This window comes from Bombus huntii, chromosome 6, assembly GCF_024542735.1.
Source record: "Bombus huntii isolate Logan2020A chromosome 6, iyBomHunt1.1, whole genome shotgun sequence".
Lineage (NCBI taxonomy): Eukaryota > Metazoa > Arthropoda > Insecta > Hymenoptera > Apidae > Bombus > Bombus huntii.
The window spans coordinates 11591905-11616432 of NC_066243.1; the positions used below are offsets into that span (position 1 = coordinate 11591905).

Genomic DNA, 24528 nt, shown 5'->3' on the forward strand with positions numbered 1-24528 from the left:
CGGATCAACAATGATAGATGCTATTGACTCGCGTCGTATTTGTTACACGTAGAAGATAATATTATGTGGTTATTATGTGGATCTAAAGTCGTATCACGAAAATAGACGGCTACGTAATTATTGAGAATTAGTATTAATTTCATTCAAGGCACTTGTGTATTTGTAGTAATTATAGAAACTATAGAAAGACTTAAATCTCGCCATTCCGACAATTTGGTTTTGATTGATAAATTTGTTTAATACATACCAGGTACCTTCGCCCTTTGTAGATTTTCCTCTTCGATTTCGAAGTATGGATGGAAAAAGATTGGAAGAAGGAAAAGAAGTACGTAAGCTAGTTGTTTAACTTGACGGAAAATATATATTTCCCAATGACAAAAGTTGCATTCCATAAAAAAGCATGGCAGAGGACTATAATCGCACAATCGTGACACGATCGTACATGTTTATCAGTTAAATAATATCGACAACATCCTCCCAATTTATCGGGGGAGCTTTTTTCGAACGTCTCGCTCGTAAATCTCGCTTCGCTGGGAATAAACGATCATCTTTCCTTAACGATTATATCATTAAATCTACGCAAAGTTTGAACAAACATACAAAAAAAAAAAGAAAAAATAAAACAAGGTAAACGATTAAAACAGTATTCGCAGGTTCCACGAGTAACGTGCAAATCCTTTTTTCAAAAGTTGCGACAATCTCGATCGTCTTCTCTCACAGTCCGTTTCACGAATTATAACGAACGTACAATTTTCTTTATGGCACTCGAAGGAAGGCACTCTTGGCAAATGACGATAAAAATATATAATACTGGTGAGATGATATACCGTTCTTGCCAGCCACACCCCATTAGGTACTTATTCATATCTCTTTCTCTATTCCTATGTTTCTTGTCTTTATTCTCACTTACAATCACTTACTTTCGTCGTTTCGATCGTCCTTTTCCTTAATTACATATCGATTATTAACTCATGGATACATATGCAACCACTATGTATATGTCTTATACCACGATCCAGTTACTTAGTCTTTCCACCACTCGCGTTTACTATCCGATAAAATCCTATCTAACGTCACGATCGTTTCAATTACAGGGACTAGCTGGTTGACTGTTCGTCGCCGACGACTGCATCATGATCGACTGTACAGTGAGAACCGGTGACGTGGTTGCCACGGGGGTCACGGTGTCCGAATGGTGATGATGATGATGGTACAGAGCCGACGCGTAATACTGCTGATGATGGTGATGGTGGTGCGGATGATGGTAACCGCTGGTTTCCTCGTTGTTATTGTTGCTGGCAGCGTTGTCGTTGCTCTGATGATGATGATGATGGTGACCGTGGTGATGATTATTGTTCACCGTAGCGCACAATGGCGACGTCGGCGATGGAGACGACTGCGAATTGATCAAGTTGCAGCCGGTGGCGAGGATGTCGTGAACCGTGTGAGAACTCGGCCACTGTAGACCGACGGAAGTAGCCGTCTGATGGCCGACACCGGGATGAATAGCGGTCGGGGAAGACGGTGACAGCTTGCCCGGCGTCGTCGGCCCAACTGGAAACGCACCGGTACCAAATTGGTATGGAGAGGTTCGTTCGAATTCGATTATTCAGCGCTCGTATCAGGATGGAAGAAAGAGACGCGACTGTTGCCTGATATCCCGCGAGCTCGCTGCTAGAACTGAACGCACACTTCAAGTTGCGCTGGTGGAGAACGAAGTTTTCTTTTTTTTGGACAGGTTTGTGTTTTTGTTCCTCCTCTCTGTCGTATCGGGATACGAACAGAGAGAAGGTGCCACACCTACTGTGTTCTTCCACCAATGTGTCACGTACCGTGCCCGGTAGGTTGGCGTCTCGAGCGAGAACTTTGCTCCGAATGCAACCCTTGAAGGCTATCAGGGAATCACGTTGATATTATGAGCGACGAAATTCCACCCAGTGCGTTCCATTTTATCTCAGAAATCAGCCGAGTCGAATAAATGCTACTCGATCGGATAACAACAAGATCAACTAAGCAACACGAAGACGGGGTGAAACTTCCACCACGATAGCCTTTAAGAGTTATCGATAATAGCACTTCTGATACCTATACGTATCTATGTATTACATGTACGTATATCATTGATATAATCGTCTAATGCAACGCGGATGCGAACGCGCGAAACTGAAAATCGCAGAAAGTTCTCGCTCGAGGAAGAAGAACAAGAAGTCGCGAGATCATTGAGGCTACCAACCTTGATGATGATGATGATGGTGATGATGCGTTACAGCGGGCGGCGGCGTTGCGTGATAAGGCGTCGGCGGATACGGGACAGGACAAAGGGCGGCTCCAGCCGCGGCCGCGGCCGCGTACAAATGATGATGATGGTGATGATGCGCCGGATGATGGGGATGATGATGAATCGCGGTCGCCGCGCCGACCTTGTTCCTCAATATCCTCGAGATGCTGCTCACCGATGGCACGTTGTATTTGTCGCACACGCCATCCGACAATAAACGATCCCTGATCTCCCAAGCGAAGATACCAGGATCCTTCAGTTTCAATTGTTTGATATACTGCACCACCTTCGGGGTGGTGACACGGGGTTTGCTGCCACCGATCGCGCCAGGCAGTATGCTGCCTGTCTCGTGGTACCGGGCCAAGATCTTGCTGACACAACCATGGCTGACTCGCAGCTGCCGCGAGATGTCGCACGGCCTGATGCCCAGCTGTGCAAGCTCCACTATTCGCAACCTGACCGCATTTGGCAAGGGTCGGCCATTTACGAACACACCCCCTAATTGGTTCACCTCGCCGTACTGTTGCTGCTGCTGTTGTTGATGGGGCTGTTGCTGCTGTTGCTGCTGCTGATCTGCACCGAGTTCGCTCCCGTTACTCTCTGTCCGTAAACAACGTCGAACGGTGCATTAGCTTTTGGTAACTATAACAGCAATCGACTCGAGACGACCAGACTCGATATATAAATTTTATTTGTAACTGTTGTTTCTTCAAATTACTCTCCGCCGGTGGAACATTCGTTGTACGATCTTAGGCTGCCCTCAGACTATCATTGCTATATCTATATATAAATGTTTCAAGGTTCTCAACTAAAAGGATCAACGTGTACGTATTGTCGGTACAATATCGTCCAATATTCGTTGATCGTCTGGCAGCATTAGCTTAAAAATAAAGATTTTTTTCATTTATATCGCAAGAGAGCGAACATATCGAGAGCAAATTCTCACCACTTGCGCGTTAACTCTGGTCGTCTTCGTTGTGGTCGAAGAACGGTTGGAAGCAGTCGAAGAAAAATTAGGCAGCCACCTTGGGTCGGTCGTCTTTTTAAAACGTGGTTGATTACGTCGCGACCCTCCGGGCCCATAAAACTCTTAATAAATTTCTGCTTCATTCGGTCCTCTTATTTCGGATACGTGACACCCCGTTTCTCAATTCGAATCCCGCGTTCCGATTCGCGGAAACAGCAACGCGACGTCGACTTATAAAATCGTCGCGAAGGGAAAGCCATGGATAATTTTACGTTACGCTGGAACGTAAAACGAGCGGGTAATCTCGCATCGATTCGACGGGTTAGGCTACTAAATAACGCCACTATAATATACTTCGCATCGAGCCTTACACCTGGCGCCTGGGTTGGGTTTTAATGAGATGCAGATGTACGTCGGTTGCCTCTACTCGGCCGAGCTCGTCTGTAACAACCCTTAATTAGCGAAGCAATGCCCTAGCAATTGCCCCTAACTACGTTCCAAACCCACCTAAATTCCATTCTCCGGTAAGCAAAGACAACAACCCGTCACGAGAATAATAAGAGAGCTATCTTTAACTCGAGAGACCGATGCTCAAGTGTTGTTAGGACTCCCGGCGAGCACGTTAATTTTCCATTATTCAGGAAAACGCAGCGGATTTATAGGCGACGCTCGAAATAGAATTTTTCGCCAATATGCAAATACCTCGTTCTATATTACTTTACGATCGACACGAAACAAACGTAAACGAGAACGAAAACCAAAAGGAATTGAACGTCCTCCTTTTCGCAAACAGATGTCTTCCCGAGTGCAAAAACGTTAATGCGTTGACATCTTCCAGGTTCTTTGATGTCGAGGATCGAAAGCTCCTTTCTTCATTTTGCATCTATTTGAAGTGGCGTGCAGTAGAAATAGAGAGGTGAACGGATATCCGTGAAGGAAGTACGAAGTCGTCATCGAGGAACGCGAGTGTACTTTCCTCCGTCCATGGAAGGGGCAAAATTTATGTGGCTTGGCCCTTTCTCCCTTCGGTTACGTCGGTCTCCATATTCCCTACTCATCGTCTCTCTTTTCTACGCGAACGCCGAGCTGACGTACGCGTTACGGAGAAGAGGAATAAATAAGAAAACCGCGGCGGAAAGGAGGGCCCTACGATGCCTCCGTGATTCCTGGAAGAAGAGTTTCGTCGGCGACGCCGCCGACCGCAGAGACGCGTTTTTGCGCGGCCACCGGCCACCATTTTTTTTTTCTTCGTCCCCCTTTTCGACATCCCCTCGATCTCCCCGTAATGGCGGCTTCTTGGCAGAGGCGCGAAACACGCGCCCTTTACACCACGTTTCCACCATCGACGATCCTCTATCAATTTACGTGGTGCAAGTTTGTTTTAGAACTTACGACGCTTGAAGTAATTTTCAAATGGTGCGATCTCGCCACTTTCGTTTCTTTCGCTGTTCGCTGATAGATATTTACTTATTTATCTGTCTATTTATTTATCTATCTATACATGGAAAAACGATCTATTACGGATTACAGTTACGATACTTCACGTACTCGACGTAGAGCAGTAAAGACGAATAAAACAATATTATCGTGTATTTTGAAAGATTACATAAAAACAACGATATAATTTAGACGGTTATAATAAATAACACGTAGAGTGGAAGTTTTGAAGAATTTGAAAGATTCAGGAAGAGAGTCTACGGAGTTACGTATTTCATTGCTGTGTATATACACGTTCTATTGGATCTATTGGATCAGGGTAAAGTAAGTTAGCTGTATAGTAATTTTGTGAAAAAAAGTGGAGAGGAACGAAAAGGTCTGGAAGGGTCATCGAGTCGCATTTTACTTGATGTTAGATTTATATTAGATCGTTATATTTTATATTAGATATGGTATGGATTAAAACAGTTCATTTTTTTTTTTTTTTGTTAATAAATTTAAACAGGAAGATAAGATCGTCAATGCGTCTCCGTTCTTCTGGAGAACGTAGACGAAGGGAATTTTGAGCCAGCTCATAGCTGTGATCGTTTTTTAGCATTGAATTTTCTTCGTCTTATCTATCCAGTTATCGTATCAATAAAGCGCTTCAAAGACGGGGGTGTTCCGATTTTAATACTTTTACTGTAATTTTGTTACTTTTCGAGTTAGCGCGTATGTTAGACACTGTATTGCGAGTTACACGAGTTATATAGACGACATAATTTTTATCTACCGTTGACAGGTACGCAAATATTATCTTTAATCCGGAAAAAGCTCTCCGGTTTTAATCGAAAGACAAACGAGGAGGCGATTTTCGAAGAATCACCCCGCTAAAAGGAGCGAGTTTTTCAGCGGATCGCCGATTCGTGGAACGACCCCGACGTGGCCCGTTAAACTCCAACGATTTGGACTTAATGACCCGCGTTACATTAAAACTCCGTCTTTTTGCCGGCGAACCGTTCGATCGCGAGGGAGCAGCGCGGGCTCGTTAAACGGAAGACAAGCCCCGTGGTTTATGCGTGCTCCTCGTCGGCTCTCTTCTATAGGTGAGTAATTAATGAAGGGATAAACCGCTCGCATGATAGATTTATAATTACGATGAATTTCCTCGGCTCTCGAGCTGTTCCCACGAAACTGTCGACAACTCGCCGAATCGAGATCACGCTCGCGATAGAATTGGAAGTAAAGTGGAATTAAAAATTTGTCGGACGAGACAGAGACGTTGAAAGATAAAATTTCTGGGCTGCCAGATATGGAGCCTGTTTTAAGAAATAGGAATATTTCTTCTAAGACTTGTCGTCTTTATAAGTAACGAAAATGTAAAACAATTATTATCTTCGTGATTGTTTGCAGAATAGCACACCTTACGTTCAACGAAATGTTCCTTTCTTTATGCGATCTAAGGGAAATATTTTTCTTGCTCCTCGAGCATTAGTCCTCGAGTCTTAAAGGACCTAAGCTCTAGTAATCCAATAAGGGTCGGCAATAAATTCTCGGCGGTTTATAGGTTTCTCCCTAAGTCTACCAGCTTGTAAGTCCAGCCGATAACAGGAACGAAAACAAAACTAGATTCGAGAAGACAAATATCGAAATCTTATAAACCAATTTAGACATTGCACAATACATTGATCTCTTTGTGAAGCATATGAAGAAGAGTTTCGTCTTTCGGTATTGTTACAACGAATATTAATTGGCCCTGAATATATTTCACTTTCAGTAAAAGTGACATGCTTTTGATTGATTTTGAGTCGGTTCTTGCTGGTTCTCCCGAATTACTGGAAAGTAAAGCTACCTCCTTGTTGTAACAATCCTATCGATCGAAATGTAATTGACTGATCCACGTATGTTTCATTGGTATAAAGAATACAAATTCGCAACAAGTTCTGCCAGTTTATAGTTGTTTATAGAGTCAATTTATAGTGCTAGAGATATTCATCTTCAAAGTTGAAAGTTTTAACCCGTAATTCCCTGTAGTAAGGTCGCTGGTAAACTGACTTTTTGATCAATTACGGAAAAACCGGTTTCACAAAGTTGTTAGGAAACTAACATCTATGTTCTGTAAAACGACTAGAAGAATCCTTCTTTTTCAAGTGCAGCTCCGACCTCGCCAGTTTCGAATCAAAGTAATTGTGGAATATATAGCATCAGTAATCTCAGCGTGCAAAATATCTCTATGTTACAATGCGAAGTTGTCATTCTGTCCATTTCTGAATTATTCCTTAGTGTGTGCGTGTAGGAAGTGTAGACAGCCAAGAAATTTCTTTCTATGGCTTTCTTTCTTTCTTTATATGGCTTTCGAGTCTCAGCGTGTTTTACTTTCGAGGGATATCGTCGCGCTACGAATATCTTTAAGCTTGATTCACACTGGCGACCACGGTACGGTCAGATCGCATCGAGTCAACCGTCGGTCAAAATCGCTATATACGTAATTCAAGGAGAGCATTCACAATAGGCGGTACGATCGGCTCAAGTGAAAATCTGTTGACCGTGGCATCGACATAGTAGCAATAAAAATCGCGAAAGAACACCGAGCGTTTGATCGATCGAACTTTGACCGCTGGTACAAATCAGGCTTAAGAACTGGAGCGACGAATTGTAAATGTTAAAGTGTACGAGCTCGTACCTATCGATGTTAATAAACTCTACACCGTCAATGTTCCTCGGTTGACAGTATCAGAGAAAAAGAAGAATGTCCCGAATGGGAAAGAGATCCTCCGGGTGCAGAGCATGTGTGCAGACACACACGCGTGCACGGTTCACCCTCCTCAACAATGAATACGTGTATTACACGCGTGTAAAATGACTACACGCGTCGGACCCTTTGATGTCGGCCATTTATCACCGTAGACCGGAGAAAAAGTCTAATAATATTGCGTGCACCGCGACGTTCACGCGCGTGTGCGCGCGTGAAATGGCCAGATCGTTGGTTCCACGCGCGCGATTCGCAGACGTATGCGTCCACTCGATCTTCCTACGACGATATATTCCACCTCGATTCGCGGGATCCGAGAAATTTGAGCGGTTCTTCGCGTAGACGCAGGGGAAAAGGGAAGAAAGGGAAAGAAAATGAAATGAATCACAAGCGAATCAACGGAAGCTTTATAAGTTAACAGACGATTTTACCACAATCGTGGGTTATATTAGAGAAACGATGGAAGTCGACGTCATGCTCGTGATCGAGATTGATAGCGCGAGTCCAGGCATAATTGATAACGTCAAACCGTGACACGGACATTACGTTGAATGGTCGATTGATCGAAAACCATGCGAACCAAAGGTATATATCATACCTTTATAGAGATAGGTTGCCTTCAATTTATGTAAGTTTATAGAACGAGCTTCGAGAGATCGAGTATAGGTACTTTTATATGTTAATAATTTGTACTTCTCCCGCTTGGATTGCAATTCGTAACATTTCAGATACGCTGCACATGAGCTGTCGTATCAGGTAATTTATGTTCTCGTTATTTTGCCAAACATTTTGAAATTTTCTCTTCGAATCATAATTTGAATAGGTTCCAGATATTTTCAATAACGTTCAACTCTAGCACGACATACTACAATTTATGTAGCAATATAGCTGCACGACACAGTATAGCAATGTATCAAATAGATCAGTGCACGAGCTTTTACACAGGTTCGGTAATAACATGGACAGCTAACGACAATTTGACGTTTACGACGCGCAACTGAAAAAGTGAAACATGGTCCTAACTCGTCTCGCGCGTGGTCCTAAATCTCTTCGATCTCGCTCGTAGCTATGTATGTTGTTATTCGTGTAAACCGTAAACGATCCTCCAATTATTTCTCGTGGCATGCACGCTTCGTTTTCCAAGGAACGAAGAAGAAAACGATAAAAAGCAGCGAGCCGGCGAGACGACGAGGGAAGGATCGACTAATTTGGTAGCTGGAAATTTGCGAAAACGATACCGGGGAGGCGGAACAAATTGTCGCGGATAAAAGAAGCAGCAAAAATCGGCTGGTGCACGCTGCTGGTGTATAAGTAGAAAAGTTGAACGATGGACGCGCGAGTCCGTGATGTGGGCGTACACCGGACGAGTGATGGATGTCAGTGTCACCCTCGAAAACACGTGTTCCGCTTACATAGATGCCCGAAACGCGACCAGTGTTTGTCTACCATTCTCACTCGCTAATTATCGACCCCTCTGCCTATCCCCTTTGTCGGCCTCTCGCTCCTCTTTTATAGAAACGGATCTTTCGTTTAATTTCCGCGCTCGTCTGCACCCCGGCGCCCACATGTCACTGATTAGTTCCTTCCAACGCAAACGCCGCACCGTGTCGAAGATTAAAGGTTCTTCGTTTTACACCGTGAACGTGGAACAAGTTGAAACGATCTGAAACGATCTGGAGCAAGTTTTGGCTCGAAATCCATCGAATACAGTGGTACAGCACTGGATGGCACTGCTCTGTATCGCTCGCCTTCACGCATTACTGTGTGTTGTTTTATTTGTATTTATGTGTCGTTTTCCGCCAATACGCCTGCCCATCTCTACGATTGTGTTGAGTTTATCAGATCTACATTCATTGCTTTAGTCTTTTCCATCCACCTCGATACATCGTTAGAAGGTAGGTTTATTTAACGAATATTTTGAAAGAAAATAGGTTCGAACTGTTTATATGGAACTTGACAAATGGAAACGACGCTTTCGAACATAAGAGGATTTCAATTACGTAAATTCGAAGCTTTATGAGTGCTTTAAATAGATTAGTTGTCGATATCCTTGTGGTAGCTTTCTATTTGCTTCAGCTTTCTATTGAACAATATCCAATGATATTCCTAATATTTAGTTTCTGCCTTTCACTACTCGACCTATCATTTTTATGAAATTCCTTTCAAATTTATTAGCAGTTTTGGTTTCCTTCAAATCTAATCAAAGTGTCTAAGTACTCATAAGTACATGTACGTTCTCGAACTCTACGGAATCGATCCAAATAAAGCGGAACATAATCTCCTACGATTAACAATAGAATGCCATAAAGCGAGACCTTTGTACTAGAACTGACTCGTATTCGTACTACTACGCATTGAACTTGGTCTCATCGCCAGCGTAGAGCGTTCGGTAATTAATTAAATTAACGAAAGGATAGTTAACGAGGTGGAGTCGCGGAGTTAGTTAGGATTCGCGAGATCGTTTCATGGAATGGAGAATATTCTGAAGGGTCGTGAATCTTGATATTTAGCCGAAATACTTAGCGGAATACCGAGTCGATGCACGAGCATAGATTTATAACACGTGCTCACGTTGAATCCGCAGACGTTGAAAATAGTCCTGTCATGTTTCATCATTATTTCCAGAGGCCTCATAACCTGGGCACTGGCCAAATAGAATTGTTAGGACCTATGTGCCACCTCTTACGCAGTCATAATGTTAATAATTAACAAAAGTGCGTTGAACATATGCTTCCGATTTGCCGTATAACCGGGCGTTAGTTCGCAAACCTCTGCTACTTTTCTTCGATTCTGCTGCGAAACCGAAAAGATTCTCAATAATTCGAACGGGATTTCGCGTAATCTAAAAACTGGGAATTGTAATCGAATCGTCTATCGCGTTCGATCCAAGTATAGCAATACACGCAGTTACATGCAAGTAATATAAATCGTAAATCATGTCACGTTATCGCGAATGGTTAATTTATATATGCCAGGAATATATTTTTCGCGAACTCTTTAAGAAAAAAACTCGTCGGATCCCGACATCGAAAGAACGGATTTTGAATTTTTTTCGTCGATTAGCAGAGAGTCTATTTATAAGCGTGAAATTTATGCAACTCGATGCACGAGGAAATTAATTATATGCTAATCGCGGTACATTTTTCATGATAACCTCGTTTGACCTCGTCGAACATAGTTTCATCATAGCTCTGCCGATTTCCACATGCGGCTGCCGAGCAAACCGAGTGTTACGATGATTTTCAATCGAACTCTCTGATTCCTCTGCTAACGAAACACGATTATCTCGTCAAGCAACTCTTCTCTTCAAAATTTTTCACCGTGACGTTTATGTTCCTTGTAAATATCCAACCATTTCCTTTGAACTTTAAGCTCAGTTTTCAACCACGGTCGATAATACCGATCGTTTGACGTTCATTTCCTCGCAACTTCGAGCCTGCACAATTCAACTTTTTAATCACCAGTTAAATCGTGATTTTGAAAGCGTCTCTTCTCGTCGACGAAATTACGCACTCGGTTTATTCATTAAGCGTTTAACGAATAGATTTGTAAGTTTCCCGCGCGATTTTTACTCGGCTTCCCTTTCCCTCCGAGAGACCGTACCTTTCTTCGCGCAACCTAAAATACACGCGTGCAAAATTTATCTCGCACACGCGTGTGCGTGAGGCCGGCTCACATCTGGAATACGCGATGACAGTGGGACCGAAATATATTCGATGGACGAACAAAAAACGCGCTCCGCCGAAAATTACGTTCCCTTTTTTCACTTAGATCCTTCAAACGCGGCTCGATTTTCGTTAAATTAAACAAATAATATTCCTTTCGCCTAAATGATTAATAACGACCTTCCCCTTCCATCAAATTTAGTCTCTGCGCATTAGGAAAATTGGAAAAGGAATTAACTTTGTATAATATACTTTGCAAAAACAGAAATCACAGAAACTCCCCAATAACGCAGCATCGCTAAAAATAAAACGATTTTACGATCCAGCTCGATGAAACGATGTTTCAGAAACGTTCGAAGTACGTATTTGTAATTTGAAGTTAGCAAACTTGCGAATCTACCTATGAGATTTCTAAGGAAATTTATCGATCGATCGTTTTGTCTATTCTGGCACATCATTCGGTGTATAATATACCGAAGACGGAATCGAGAGAGTTAAGTTTTCCTAGAGAAGACGAAGACCTCGAAGATGAATACCGAAGTAAACGAAGAGCGAGCCGTAATTGAAAGCATGTTCTGTGCCGAGACGAAAATTGCTACTCGACTCTGAATGCTATAGAGTCGCGACAGGTTTTTGGGATGGGCTATTAGAAGAAACCCCTGTGGCGGGCCGCCAGGATCTTGAATCACGAGACGAGTATGCAAAACTTCACGTCCAAATCGTGCAAGTAATAACTTGTCAACGATACATCTCCGGATCGTTTCGCCTTACGATCGTTGTTTGTGGATGACTATATGCCGTATCTAATAGTCCATACGATACGTTCCACCTTGCCACGCTTTCATAGCCAAATCGCGATCCACGCTACATTACCTGAGGTACAGTCAGAGGGTTAACTTCGTTAATGTCGGTCGAAAACATTCTTTCGTCTTTTCATTCGCAGCTTTTAATTTTCATTCCTACAGACATGTGCAAATCGAGGTTTTCATCGAAGGTTTCCGTTCATAGGCATTGGTACACTCGCGAGAAGTTCAGTGAACCTGAAAAGTCATTGAAAAATGATCAAAACCTCTAAGAGTTATCGTTTCGCTTGAAACGTTAGACTACAAGGGACTCGTGTTATGTATAAACTGTGGATGATTATATAATATGGATTCAGATTTTGAACAGATTTTTTCGAATATCTGATCTAATCTACCTTCAATTTTTCTAATAGGATTTAGATCAGCAAACTTTCGAGATCAATCATAACTTATTATAATACTATATCATGTTGTAATGCAAATAATTTGGACAAATATTAGGTTGCAGCGTCGTATACAGAAGATTGATCGATTAAATTGTTTCTTGGATACTTTAAATTAATCGTGAAGTATCGCATAAAAATAGCAAGCGTCCTGATACTTAGATACGAATTAGAGCATAGGATCAAATAAACAAATTTAACTATGTTTAGTAGGTAATATAAATGTCAAAATAAACAGAAATGTGTTTCTTATTCCAATCGAGATATTTACATAGTTTAATAGTTTACATCGTTTACCGTCTCAACGAGTCGATTATGTTTCCAAATTTATTCATTAACAATATCCATTCCTTTAAACGACCGAAGAGATCGTCGTGCAATAACATTTTACTGAAAGTTCCATAATCCCGAAAATATGATTCTGAGAACGAGAGAGACACATTAAAGTGTTGCTTAACAGTCGCAAAAAAGAAGATATCATCTCTTACGGTTTGGGTAATCCACTATTTACGTATTTAGCGATATCGATGCAATTTTAGTATATTTAGATAGTAATTGGTAGATAATCGTTTTAGCTTCACTTCGTAAGACAGTGTTTTAACGTTCCTACAATTAAACTCGATGAAACATCCAGAATGAAAGATTTTACGAACCGGTTCGATACGACGATGTTTTAGGAGCGTTCGGAGTATTTGCAGGACCTTTAGGAATCTGTAATTTGTAGTTAGCAAATTTGCTTTAAATTTAGTCAAAAGTCATAGTAGCAAATACGGACGTTCTCCAATGAAATTAGCTTTAAAAGGGTCGAGAAATTAACGACCAAATTGTCGCGAAGTTTTCAAACCTTCTGAGAGGGCTGAAAGAGGATTCGAAACATCCCTGAGAAAGGAAGTCAGAGACAGAACAGTTGGTAGGTAGCTCGAGACAACTCCAGAAGCCAGCACAAGTATTTGAGCAGTCCTTTGTCAACTGGACCCTTAAAAGCTAGCTTCCTTGTTTAACTAGAACAAACGGTACTAATTGAACGCTAATGAATCTGTAACTGCACGTTGGCTGACAGTGTCAATAAGACACGAGACGTTCTCCCGAATCTTTCATAGGGAACAATCTGATTTTCTACTTAGACTACAGAATCGAACAGTATCCTCCTTTCATTCAAATTAACGCGAAAATCTTTTCCAATGTTGTCTATAAAAAGCTACACGAAATGTCCAAACCTTGTATAATATTTAATACAGATGAGCTAAATCTTTGTCTTCATAAGAATTTATTAATTTTAATTTTTTAGCTTTCTCTCGGTATTATTAATTTGCATAAGCAGATATCGGAAATCTAACAACAAAACATACGCATTTATTCCCACTACATTTGATGTTTTCATTTTAATCATAATCTTTTATGTTACGAGTCCTATCTTATCTATAGCTATACATCTATATATCATAGCGTTAAAGCAAAAGTACAACATTGTTTCTAACTAGTCTGGACCTCGCAGTATGTACGATATTTCTTATAATATTTAGTAGGTGAACTAAATCTTTGTCCTCGTAAGATATGAATTTGCATAAACATCGGCGGTCTAACAACGAAATATACCTGTTTATTTTCACTACAACGCCACTACAGGTCTATAGTTCTAGCGTTAGAGCGAAAGTATAACGATACTATTCTAACTGGACCCCCACAGCAGCAGTTAAGAATTAAGCATCAGCCGACCAGTAGTGCATTAATCGCTTAATCATTGCACGTCGATAGCAGCGTGCACATTACGAGCATTGTTAAACGCGATTGATGAATCTCAACGTCCACAGATAGCTTTGTGAAACGGTTGGCGATCAGTGCAAAATAACGGAGGATCGTTTAACGGTCAATCGTTCGTTTCGAAGTACCGTGACAAATTTGTATCGTCCGCCGTAATGTCTCACCCACGTAAACAGGCGTGAAGGAATACAAAAGGAACATAAAACGTCGTTTTATCTACGGAATACGTTTCCAATGTACCGCGGTTACATATCGAGGTCTTGAACCGTACATGTGGCTACGGGTGTATTGGTGTCAATGACTTCAGAGATTGTCAACGTCATTGGAGAAAAAACCAGAGCCCGATAACACAGGCGTTTTAAACCGACTCAAACATCGCCTCCGTTTCCATCGTTCTTCTTTCTACTCGTGCTGCGAAATTTTACCGACTTTCACAACGCGATCATCGCGGTCGGTCCTATTAAAATATACCCTTCGAAGCAGGATAACATTTTTAAAATCGAATCGAAGTACTCGGATTTCCTTGAGAAGTTAGAAGAATTAACGCGCTGAATGAGGCGTAAGAAACTTTCGAAAAAAATTACGATCGATCAGCGATAATAAACGTCGCTTTTTACAACTTTTCCACCCGATGCTGTAAGGAAAAATTAAACGATACGTTTTGTAGATTTATGCCAGTTACGCTATAGCACCGAAAGTGTTGAAAATTTCATTGGAACCGGTTAACGTTGCTACGAGCTACGAGCGATGGAAAATAGCGACAAACGCAGTTTTCCACGATTTTCAGCCTGAAATCTAAAGCTCGTTTCCGTATAGACCTATTTCGACGAATTAACGTAACCGGCTGTAGATTTATCGTTTATCATCAAGAAAAACATGACTCGTACGACTAGATATTTCCGGATTTTTATAAATATTTAAAAAGAGGACCCGTATCGCGTATACTGTCTACGCTTCCTATGATTTATTGCATGTTTCCCGCACAAAGTCTTCGTCCTAATCGAATACTTTTTGGGGAACACTCGAGCTAATAGATTTTTTAATTATGCGTAAGTAAGATGGATAGGTTGGCCGGCGATTCGTACATGTACGAAATAATGTCGCGCGTCCATACGTCTGTGTAAAGATCGGTATTGCTGCAAGGGTAACGATAGATCTAGGTCATCGGCAGCGTTTCGCGCGTCACAATAAACGTGGAACATCATCGAGATTTATGATCCTGCGTTACCAAAATGTAGGTCATCGTGCACTCGGTTCAGCATCGTCGATCGGACGTGTCATTCCTCTAAACGTTTTCCAAAGAGGATCGACACTTTTGCAATTGTCATACGTTTTGCAACTATCGTGTCATGGCGCGGATACTCATCTTACCGAAAAGTGGATCAATTTGTTGGGAAAATAGACGAAAAACGGAATAAATTTTTAAGAACCTTTCCCAGTGAACATTTGAGAGAAAACATCATCGTGAAAGTAAGATCTAGAAAATTCTTATTAAATCGATTTCATCCACTGCCTTTGGAAATGACAATATATCGTCAACGTACAATACGATCGACGTTGTACAAGGAATAAACTTCTTTTCCAGATTTGTTGCGATAAGAATAATTAATCGAGGAAGACGAAATCGGAGGATAGCGTAATAACAACCAACGTTACGATAACATATATCAGAGGAAACTCTCTCCGTATTTCCAAAGATCTGTTTAGTTAACAGAAATGCGCAGTTGGCTGGACGTTTCACCGGTATCTGGTGGCATAGATCATGCTCCCTGAGAACCGTCTGCGAAACAGTCTCGTTAGGACGGTCCACTTCGATATTCGTCAAGCCAGAAAACGCCGCTGACATAATTATTAAACACCGAACGGATTCGTTCTACGCTTCGTGGCCACGGCCAGTCCCGATATACGGTTGCTACGCCTGGTCGAGAGTTTCAGAAGGAAAAGAAAAAAAAAAGGAAGAAAGATCGAAAGCAGAGCGATAAGGAGCCGAGGAGGGCATCCGGCACCCAGCAAGGTCAAAGGTTTCTGGAGAAATGAGTACAGTATACTTTCTATGAATGGATCGACTCGTAGCATCTTTCACGCGAATTATTCCACCATTTGCCAACTATTTATATTTATATCGAAGCTTTTTTAAATCGTATCGATCCTATCGGCTGTCCAAGTCAGCACGTTATTCAGCTTACGTACGCTAATGCGTACGCTTTCGCTCGTACGTCGATAAGTAAATAAATTTCTGTTTCCGCATATTCCTTCTTCTTAACTCTGCTACCAGTTCTTTGGGTCGCTTTTTGAACCCATTGCACGTCGTTATCGTTAACGAATTTCTAACGTTTGGGAAAAATAGAATACGACAGGATCGTTGCTGATACGTATAATTTTCGTACGTATAATTTGTTGAAAAAAAAGAAGAGCGAGATTGGGATTAAAAAATTATAATACCAGTCCGTTAACAGATTTCTTTTGAAAAATCGTCGTTCATACGCATTTCTCGTAAATGAATTGTCTAAAATTTCTATCGAGCAACTACACGGTGAAAATGATGATGAAAAGGAAACAGAAAGCTTCGTTGGACGATGGTCGTACGATCGAGGAATGATCGAATATCGTTTGTCGAGACTGGCAGAGCCGATAGAAGAGATTTAGATGCGTTCTAGCGATCGTAAACAAAAAATTGGAATGAACCGAGCTTGCGCACGGTGTTTAGATGCGCTCGTGTTGGTAGATAATTCTGGCAACCTATTTCATTATCGTACGCGATTCGCTTGAAATTAATAAGTGGCGAGCGACGGCGCCACACCAAGATACAACCAAGCGCCACGTCTCATTTAATTATAAATTCAATTAGGTCGAAGTTGATTGGCATATGCAAACACATCGCGCGCCATCGAGATTCGATCTTTCATCTCGTCGAACAGTCGCATTCGGGCAAAAACGTACGAGAAGAAAATGAGTTTCACTAGGAGACCGGCGTCGAGACACCCGCGATTCATCGCTCTATATAAAGTTACATCACGCTTTGAAATTTCGCCGCAGATAAGGCGCGGATGGTCCCATTAATCGCGAAACAGAAATAACGTGACGCTAACAGAACTCAAAGTTTGACGAAAGTACATATCAAGCGTGGTAAATCAATTCTATGGCATGTAACGCTAACGTAAGCTTATACCAATGTAACGTAACAGCTACATACGGCAACGTATCTCTTATTTTTAGCGAAACGTCCGTCTTCGATGTATCGTTACGTACGTTGACTATCTCTCAATATTTTACAATTTCGTAGATGCGACAACTGTCGTAAAACTTTCGAGCGAAGTATTTTGTACCCAACAAGTTCGATAGTTCTGTTTCTACGAGTTTCGACTCTTCGATCGCGTTAGTTTCATAATTAGACGGTTCAACGTTCATACGTTTCTGATATTCTCCAGCTATTTTCAGCAACATAAAGCAAATTCTTCTTCGACTGTTCCAACTGTTCCAACAAACCAGCAATGAATTCTCCTCAACAAGTAGCGATGTTTATTGAAAAAAATATTCACAAAAGGTACATCATTACGTAATCGTAGTTACGTTGTCGTATGGTACGAACACGAAGTGGGAATCGTAGGAGCAATTTCTCACCTAGCACGATGGGATCCATGAGGAAGAGCAGCCTTGCAGCCGTCGGCTACGCGCAACGCGGTTCCTCCAGTTCCTCCGCAGACCTTGCCCCGTTCACTCCGCTTTTCTCCGCTTTAATTATACTATCCAGGCTGATCGCGCGATTCGCTTACTCGATCTTCCGATTTGCCGATCTCGGTAATAGCTTGCAAAGCTCGTGCAACGATCTCATAAAGTCTGCACTCCGTTCACCGGTCTGCACCAACCGTGTTCCTTCGACTATCAGCATCCCTCCCGCTTCACATTTTCCACCGATACGTGCAACAGATCGCCCCGATCGTCTCGAACAATCTCGAACGATCTTCCGATCTTGAAATTCTCCTGTCGTACACGTAACAGAACGAATAACAGAATACGTGGGTAATTAGGTTGGCCGAGGAGGTATCGGTAAGTCACTTGGGCGAATGCGGAAAGGACACGCGAGCCAGGTGAAAGGTGGAGAACACTGGATGAATCGAGTGGTAACGAGCGTGAAGGGAGCCACGCCGCCTTCCTTCGTCGTCCTTCATTCACGCGCACCGAAGGGGGACACTGAAGGCGTTCTCGCGGCTGTACACGGAAAAACGCGACAATTGAACGGTAAATAATCCGGTGCGCGGCACCGTGTCCGTGTGCACTCGCCCTATAAAAGAAGAAACGTGGACATAAACGAAAAAGAGGAACAAGAGAAAGGGGCGAGGGGGAGGGTAGGGGCAGCGAGAACGAGAAAGGCAGTAACGGCGGAGTCGCGGCTAGACGAGACGAAAAAAGAAGCACGGACACGGTCAATGGTGCGCGGCTCGCCCTTCGCTGCCTCACTGACTGGGGCGACAGATTTACCAGAGCAGAAATAAGAAATCTCCTCTCCGGCTAGTAGCGTAGCCTTTAGAACGCGGTCCCCCGCCTGCTCTCTTGTGTAAGTAGACTCCTTCTACGCGTATACGTGTACGACGCACGAATTAACATAGAAAGAGAGAGCGTATCTCTCGCGATTGAACGCGTGTGTGCGTGAAAGAACGTACCCACCTACTGTGTACTCTTGTTTTAAGCGTGCGTGATCGTGCATACTCGTCGCAACGAGAGCGAATAAGAGGAAACGTAAAGATTCGGCGAGAGCGAGCGAGATAAAATATAGAGGAAGATCCTCGTCCGTGCAAGGAAAATTAAACGAGGATAGAGAGTGGGAATGAGAGAGAAATATGCAAAGAAGAGCGAGTAGAAAGGAGATGAAAGATGTGAGGGCTGCAAGTGGTCGATCGACCAATCGGTGGCCGCTCACACTAAAGCTCTGCGCACACTTCTGCGCATCCGTGTGATCGAGCAAGTAAAGTACATGCTCTCTTGTAATTATGATCCCTTGCTATTGTGTGCGCCGGAGTAGGAGTACTGGTGCGCACGCTCGACCAAGCACGGCCAATAATCACGATGGGACTAAGGGGGAAAGTTGGCCACGCTTAAGAGGCGGAGTCACATTCGCACGGACCATTGGCGAGAGCAGTGCACCGTGAGCGAGCCCGGTTTACGCCTCTTCATTGTGGTCTTTTGCCACGCGTTCATTGTCTTATTCTACTTCTCCCTTGTTGATGACTCGAATGCGTTGTATATATACCATTTCGGTCGAACTACGCTTGACATTTTCTACTCGCGAATTATCCGTCCTGACTGTTGCAGGGTAAGAGAGCGTTGTACGAGAAAGTTTGCAAGCTAATTCTGATACATTTGCCTTTAGGTGTTTTTTTTTAGTTCTTTGGATTTTTTCTTCGGATCTTTATGCGATATAGAAAGTAACCCTAGTGGCGTGAGATAAATAGTAAAATATACTTTCTTTCTATAAATTTCACTTTTAACGTAAGCATCCTAATTTTTGGTTTTGAGATAAATAACTGACCGATGATAAATAATGGGTCTCCGTGAATAATGTGGCTCTCTACTCTGCATTGCACCGCTATCTATCATCGTTTTAGCAAAACACGTCCTCCATGCAAAACGAAAGTTACCATTTCTCGATCATATATTCTTCTGAACTGTAAAAATTACTAGTTGTCTTTGGTCTTCAGTCTTAACTTCGAAAGTTTGAGAGACACCGCTTTCCAAAGCATAATGCAGGTTAGGTTGGGGTTAGGTGCAGTATAAACAATCACAAAACGTTGTGAAATTGACGAGCTCATTTTATACCTTGAAATAATTGTAGTTCTAGATATTTCTTTAATTCGTTACAATGGACGATGTATATAAATTTTATAATAGAAATGCATCAGCGAAAGTGCATATAAAAGAGTATTTTAATGACTATCGGAAACTGATCGATTGTTTTATACCTATGAAAAGAGCTGAAGATAATTTGATGGAAATGATGGGAGTTCAGCTTACAGAGGAAGAAATGTCCACGTTAACAGAATATTGCAGGTTTTTCAACATCTGTAAACTTCGATCTTTCAAAGTTGTTCTACGATAATATAAAACAATTATTTTTAGCGTTGATAATTTGACAGTGGAAGGAGAAGTTCCAAAATTAATTAATAATAGAAAAATAAGAAAAAAAGAGGTGTTTGATGCTCAAGAACCACCAAAAGATGTACAGTTACAAACTATTCAAAGTCTAAGGCAAAGGTTAAAACAAAACTTCAAAAAGCCTACTTATAAATACCTAAGTGAATTGTTCGTAGTAAGTATCTAGTTTGAAATGGAAATGAAAAGAAATATGTTTTGTATACGATTACTATTTTTTCTTTCCCTCAGAATTATAGAAAGGTAGAAGCAACAAATGAAATGTGTGCTGTTCCTGGTTATGATACTCTTATATTTGTTAGAATTTACTATCCTTTTCTGCACCGTGGAAAAAGTGCACCAAAGACGGAATGTGGTACATTGTTACGATTACATAATGTTATAGCGATACTAGGTTCTCAAACACTTGCTCAATTACGGGATAAAATATCATGTATTGCTGATTTCAGTATTTCTAGAGAATGTAGCAATAACTTGGACAATGCGATAGGACCTATGGCAAAAGTAATTTATTCTTTCTTAATATTTAATTAGATGCACTGCATTTGTAATTTATAGTATTTTTCATGACTTTAGGATGTTTACAAATCAGGATTCTTTTTTATTGAAGATACTTTCTATAATGATATGAGGTGTCCCACAAATGTTGACTACAGTAAGGTAATCATCAATTGGGCACAAAGAAGACCAAAATTAGGACCTTTTAAAACTGCTACAATGGAAGATTGTACGCTGGATTCATTGTGCGTAAGATTTGGATTCCCATGGGTGTACAAGCACCAAGGTGGTTGTGAACATTTAATTGTGTTTAGCGATGCTAGGTAATTTTATTGTGTCATATATAAACTTCTAATTTTGAAATAGATTTACCTTTTTTGACCTCATTTTACTTTCCTACTATTTTCAGGTTTATTAACTGTGATGATGAATTAGCGATATCCGCGTATCCAAGAATAGTTAGATTAAGACCTACATCTTCCAAATTTTGTATGATATGTGGTATCTTCGCTGTTCAATGGATTACAATGGAACATGAAAGAATACCGCACAATCCTTGTTATTTTTGTGATATTTGTTTTAAGTCTTATAACTATATTAACGGTAAAAAGGTCGGCGAATTTAAAGCGTACGCATATCCACGAAATATTGAAGCCGTGAAGGGAAAAATAGAAATATAAATGTACCGAACTCCATCTGTTTGCATCAAAAAATAGATTATTTTATTAACGTTTTCAGAGAATATAGCTTTCTCAAATTCTCCTTTGCACTATTTAATTCTGGTTTGAACTCTAATGCTTTCTTATACATATCTTCTGCTTCATTGAGTTTATTCCATCTATGATACAGTACACCCAAATTCGTATAAAACATAGCATCTTTAGGATTCCTTGATATTGCATTCTTAAAATACACTTCCGCTTCCACAAAATTTCCTGCTTTCCCCAATATGTTTGCGATATTGAAATGAATAGATGCATCATCCGGTATATATCGTAAAGCTTGATTTGCTACTTTTAGAGCATCTTCTCGCATACCTAAATCATCAAGAAGTAATACCATATTGGTCCATGCTCTTCTGTGCGTATTTCTTTGTTTCGTAGCAGATTCCCAGGCTTTCAATGCTTTATCATAATTTTTCTGCTCCAAATACTATAAACACAGTCACTTAGGATTTCCGTATTTACTTTCTTTAAGGTTTTGATTAATATTACTAACCAGCACACCCAAATTATAAAAGCAATCAGGATATTTGCTTCTATAAGTCAAAGCAGTCAAGTAACTTTTTTCCGATTCTTCGTATCGTTTTAATGCCGATAAAACAATGCCCAAATTCATCCATGCTGTGGCAAAGTCCTCCCTAAAAAATGACAACTTAGTAGCACTGCATTTTCAATAGGCAATTTCAACCAAGACGATTAAGTAATTGGACATATATACATACACACAATTAGACTTACTGTAACTCAATAGCTCGCTTAAACAACGTCTCTGCTTCTAAATACCTTCCTTGATCTTTGAGCAAATTTCCGAGGTTGTTCATAGCTTGAGCATACGTGGGATTTAGTCTACTTAATACATATTAAAGTTATTTTACGTTTGAGAGATTTATTTTATTTCTGTAGTCTTTTATACCTCAGAGCTTCCTCGTATTCGTATTGCGCTAATGTAGAGTTTCCGGCATCAGCCGCATTTTTCGCAATATTATAGTGTACTTTTGCATTTAATGGACAAACATGTAATGCTGATCGGAATAAAGTAGTTTCAGTTCTCCATTGGTCACTTCTTATCCACGATTTCACAAAGAACAACGAAATTAAAGCTACATATGATAATAGCAAATATTGCACAGGGACACGGTTATAAAGTTTCTGTAATCCTATAACAACTAAAAGGCAGTAACCAGCAGAGGGAATGTATAGAGTTCTCTCTGCCAAAACGAAACCAACATTAAAAAAGATATTGCTGGCTGGCAAAAATGGAATAACGAGCATTGTCACTCCCATGATCGAGTATCTGCAATACAAAGAAAATTTTCTTATATTTTCATTTTATTGTTCCATAGATTTACGAAGTATATAATTACCTTAAAAATGTATCTTCATAAGAATTAAATATATATACCAACATTGCACCAACTATTAACCAGAACAGAAGAACAAAAAGTATTCTTTTATCATTGAAATTAATTAAGGGTATACAACCCATTGACCAATCAAAGCACAGCCACTCAGGACATATCAATAGCCATATATTCAAACAGTAAATATAATTGTAATTTAATATTCGTAAAAATATATTGTGCATGAATGATGCTGGGTTATCCACAGGTTGAAAGATTGGAGCCTTAAACTCCATTATGCAAAATCTCGAAATTATAAGTATCAAACCAGACGCAAAAAGTATAAAGAGCCTGATTAGTAATTTTTGTTTTTGTTTAATAAAATTCTTCAGTTGCTCACACGAAGGTCTTGATGTAATGAACAAGATTATTTGGAATGGATACAGCTTGTTTACTACTATAATGTCATATATGCAACAAATTCCCTGAAAAAGATGTCATTATTATATTTACACACTAACAGATGGAAAAAATATTTCTTACCACTGCAGTAATTCCTGTTTCTTTGCACAGCATTGCAATTGCAACAGATGTGATACAACCACACATACTGAGCCATCTGTATAATAATCTCCTCGCATAGATTGAATAGTAATAAAATATAATGGATATCCACATAAATAGAGCACACAATAATTCTGCTCTACCTACAATGCCCGAAACCTATGCATTTGCATGAATTAGGAGAACAAAAGGTACATCTTCGATTCTTATAAAAGAAAAGCATATAATTACAATTACATACAGCTTCTGTATGCACTGGATGAACAGCAAACAATGCGGTAGCATAAAACGTAGTACTCCTTTCTTTTGAGTCTATAAGTATATTAAATACTGGTAACATTAATATGGAAACAATGGTATGAAGTATTATATTCACTATGTGATAATCTTGAGCTATCAATTTTTCACGAAGCCAAAAATGTAATCTACAAATAATGCAATTCCCTTAGAAAATATACTTAACACGTTAGTTCTTATTATATAAAAAGATGTTACCTAAAAGATAAGATCGTAAGTGGTCTATACGACTTGTGGCTTTGCTTATATGTCAGTCTTGTACCCCAAAAATCATTTTTAAATATATCCATCAAAGGACTGGTTTGTACATCTTCATTATGTACAATGGCTTCAGAATCATCAAATACAAATTCACCATTATAGCTATTAATAAAACACAGAGATAATGTAGTGATTATAATTAAAGAAAATGATATTGGAACATCTGTAAAAGTTAGATTATATTAATATTGTTTAATTTATAAAATACAATACCGTACAGGTATGTACATTAATGTACCTGGTAATTTGGAATTCATTTTTAATGGAATATTGTTTTCCGCTCTAACGAATTCTGTCAAATATTCATCTTCAAGTTCTTATATATCTGTTCTTTCTAATTAAAAATTTATTATCTCTGTATCTTTGTCTTCCGTAACAAAACGCCTTGAGAAATTGTGAATTCCTTACTTCTTACCATTTTCATGTCATTTTCAATGTTATCGGTAGGGCGTAAAATACTATTACGCAGACGAGTTTCATAGAATAATAAATAGGTGGCATTTCATATAACTCGTGTCATGTTTCATATTCTGTAATACCGATTACAAAAACCTTTTACAATCTTGCGCCCTGTGCGATTTATCGTAACGAATCCATACATGTGTATATGGTTA

At 40.3% G+C, this 24528-nt stretch overlaps 3 protein-coding genes across 4 annotated transcripts; 1 reads left to right on the forward strand and 2 right to left on the reverse strand.

The window, feature by feature from the left end:
• Window positions 1-313: 313 nt before the first annotated feature.
• Window positions 314-18565, reverse strand: LOC126866288 (paired box protein Pax-1-like). Its single transcript, XM_050619675.1, has 3 exons — window positions 17707-18565; window positions 2234-2878; window positions 314-1554 (listed from the first exon to the last, which is right to left on the reverse strand). The coding sequence occupies exons 1-3, from the start codon at window positions 17723-17725 to the stop codon at window positions 1085-1087; spliced, it is 1134 nt and encodes a 377-aa protein (XP_050475632.1). The 5' UTR covers window positions 17726-18565; the 3' UTR covers window positions 314-1084.
• A 1023-nt stretch (window positions 18566-19588) lies between these two features.
• LOC126867196 (snRNA-activating protein complex subunit 3) lies at window positions 19589-21463 on the forward strand. Of its 2 annotated transcripts, none has more exons than XM_050621445.1 (6): window positions 19589-19846; window positions 19916-20130; window positions 20200-20389; window positions 20464-20736; window positions 20809-21053; window positions 21140-21463. In XM_050621445.1, exons 2-6 carry the CDS (start codon window positions 19943-19945, stop codon window positions 21408-21410), a joined length of 1167 nt encoding a protein of 388 aa, XP_050477402.1. In that variant the 5' UTR covers window positions 19589-19846; window positions 19916-19942; the 3' UTR covers window positions 21411-21463. The 2 variants fall into 2 exon arrangements, with proteins under 2 accessions (XP_050477402.1, XP_050477401.1); XM_050621444.1 differs by having other exon boundaries at window positions 19591-19830.
• LOC126867195 (protein O-mannosyl-transferase TMTC4-like) lies at window positions 21428-24363 on the reverse strand. Its single transcript, XM_050621442.1, has 9 exons — window positions 24153-24363; window positions 23852-24077; window positions 23598-23781; window positions 23336-23515; window positions 22817-23277; window positions 22366-22746; window positions 22191-22298; window positions 21949-22090; window positions 21428-21882 (listed from the first exon to the last, which is right to left on the reverse strand). Exons 1-9 carry the CDS (start codon window positions 24169-24171, stop codon window positions 21448-21450), a joined length of 2136 nt encoding a protein of 711 aa, XP_050477399.1. The 5' UTR covers window positions 24172-24363; the 3' UTR covers window positions 21428-21447.
• Window positions 24364-24528: the final 165 nt, after the last annotated feature.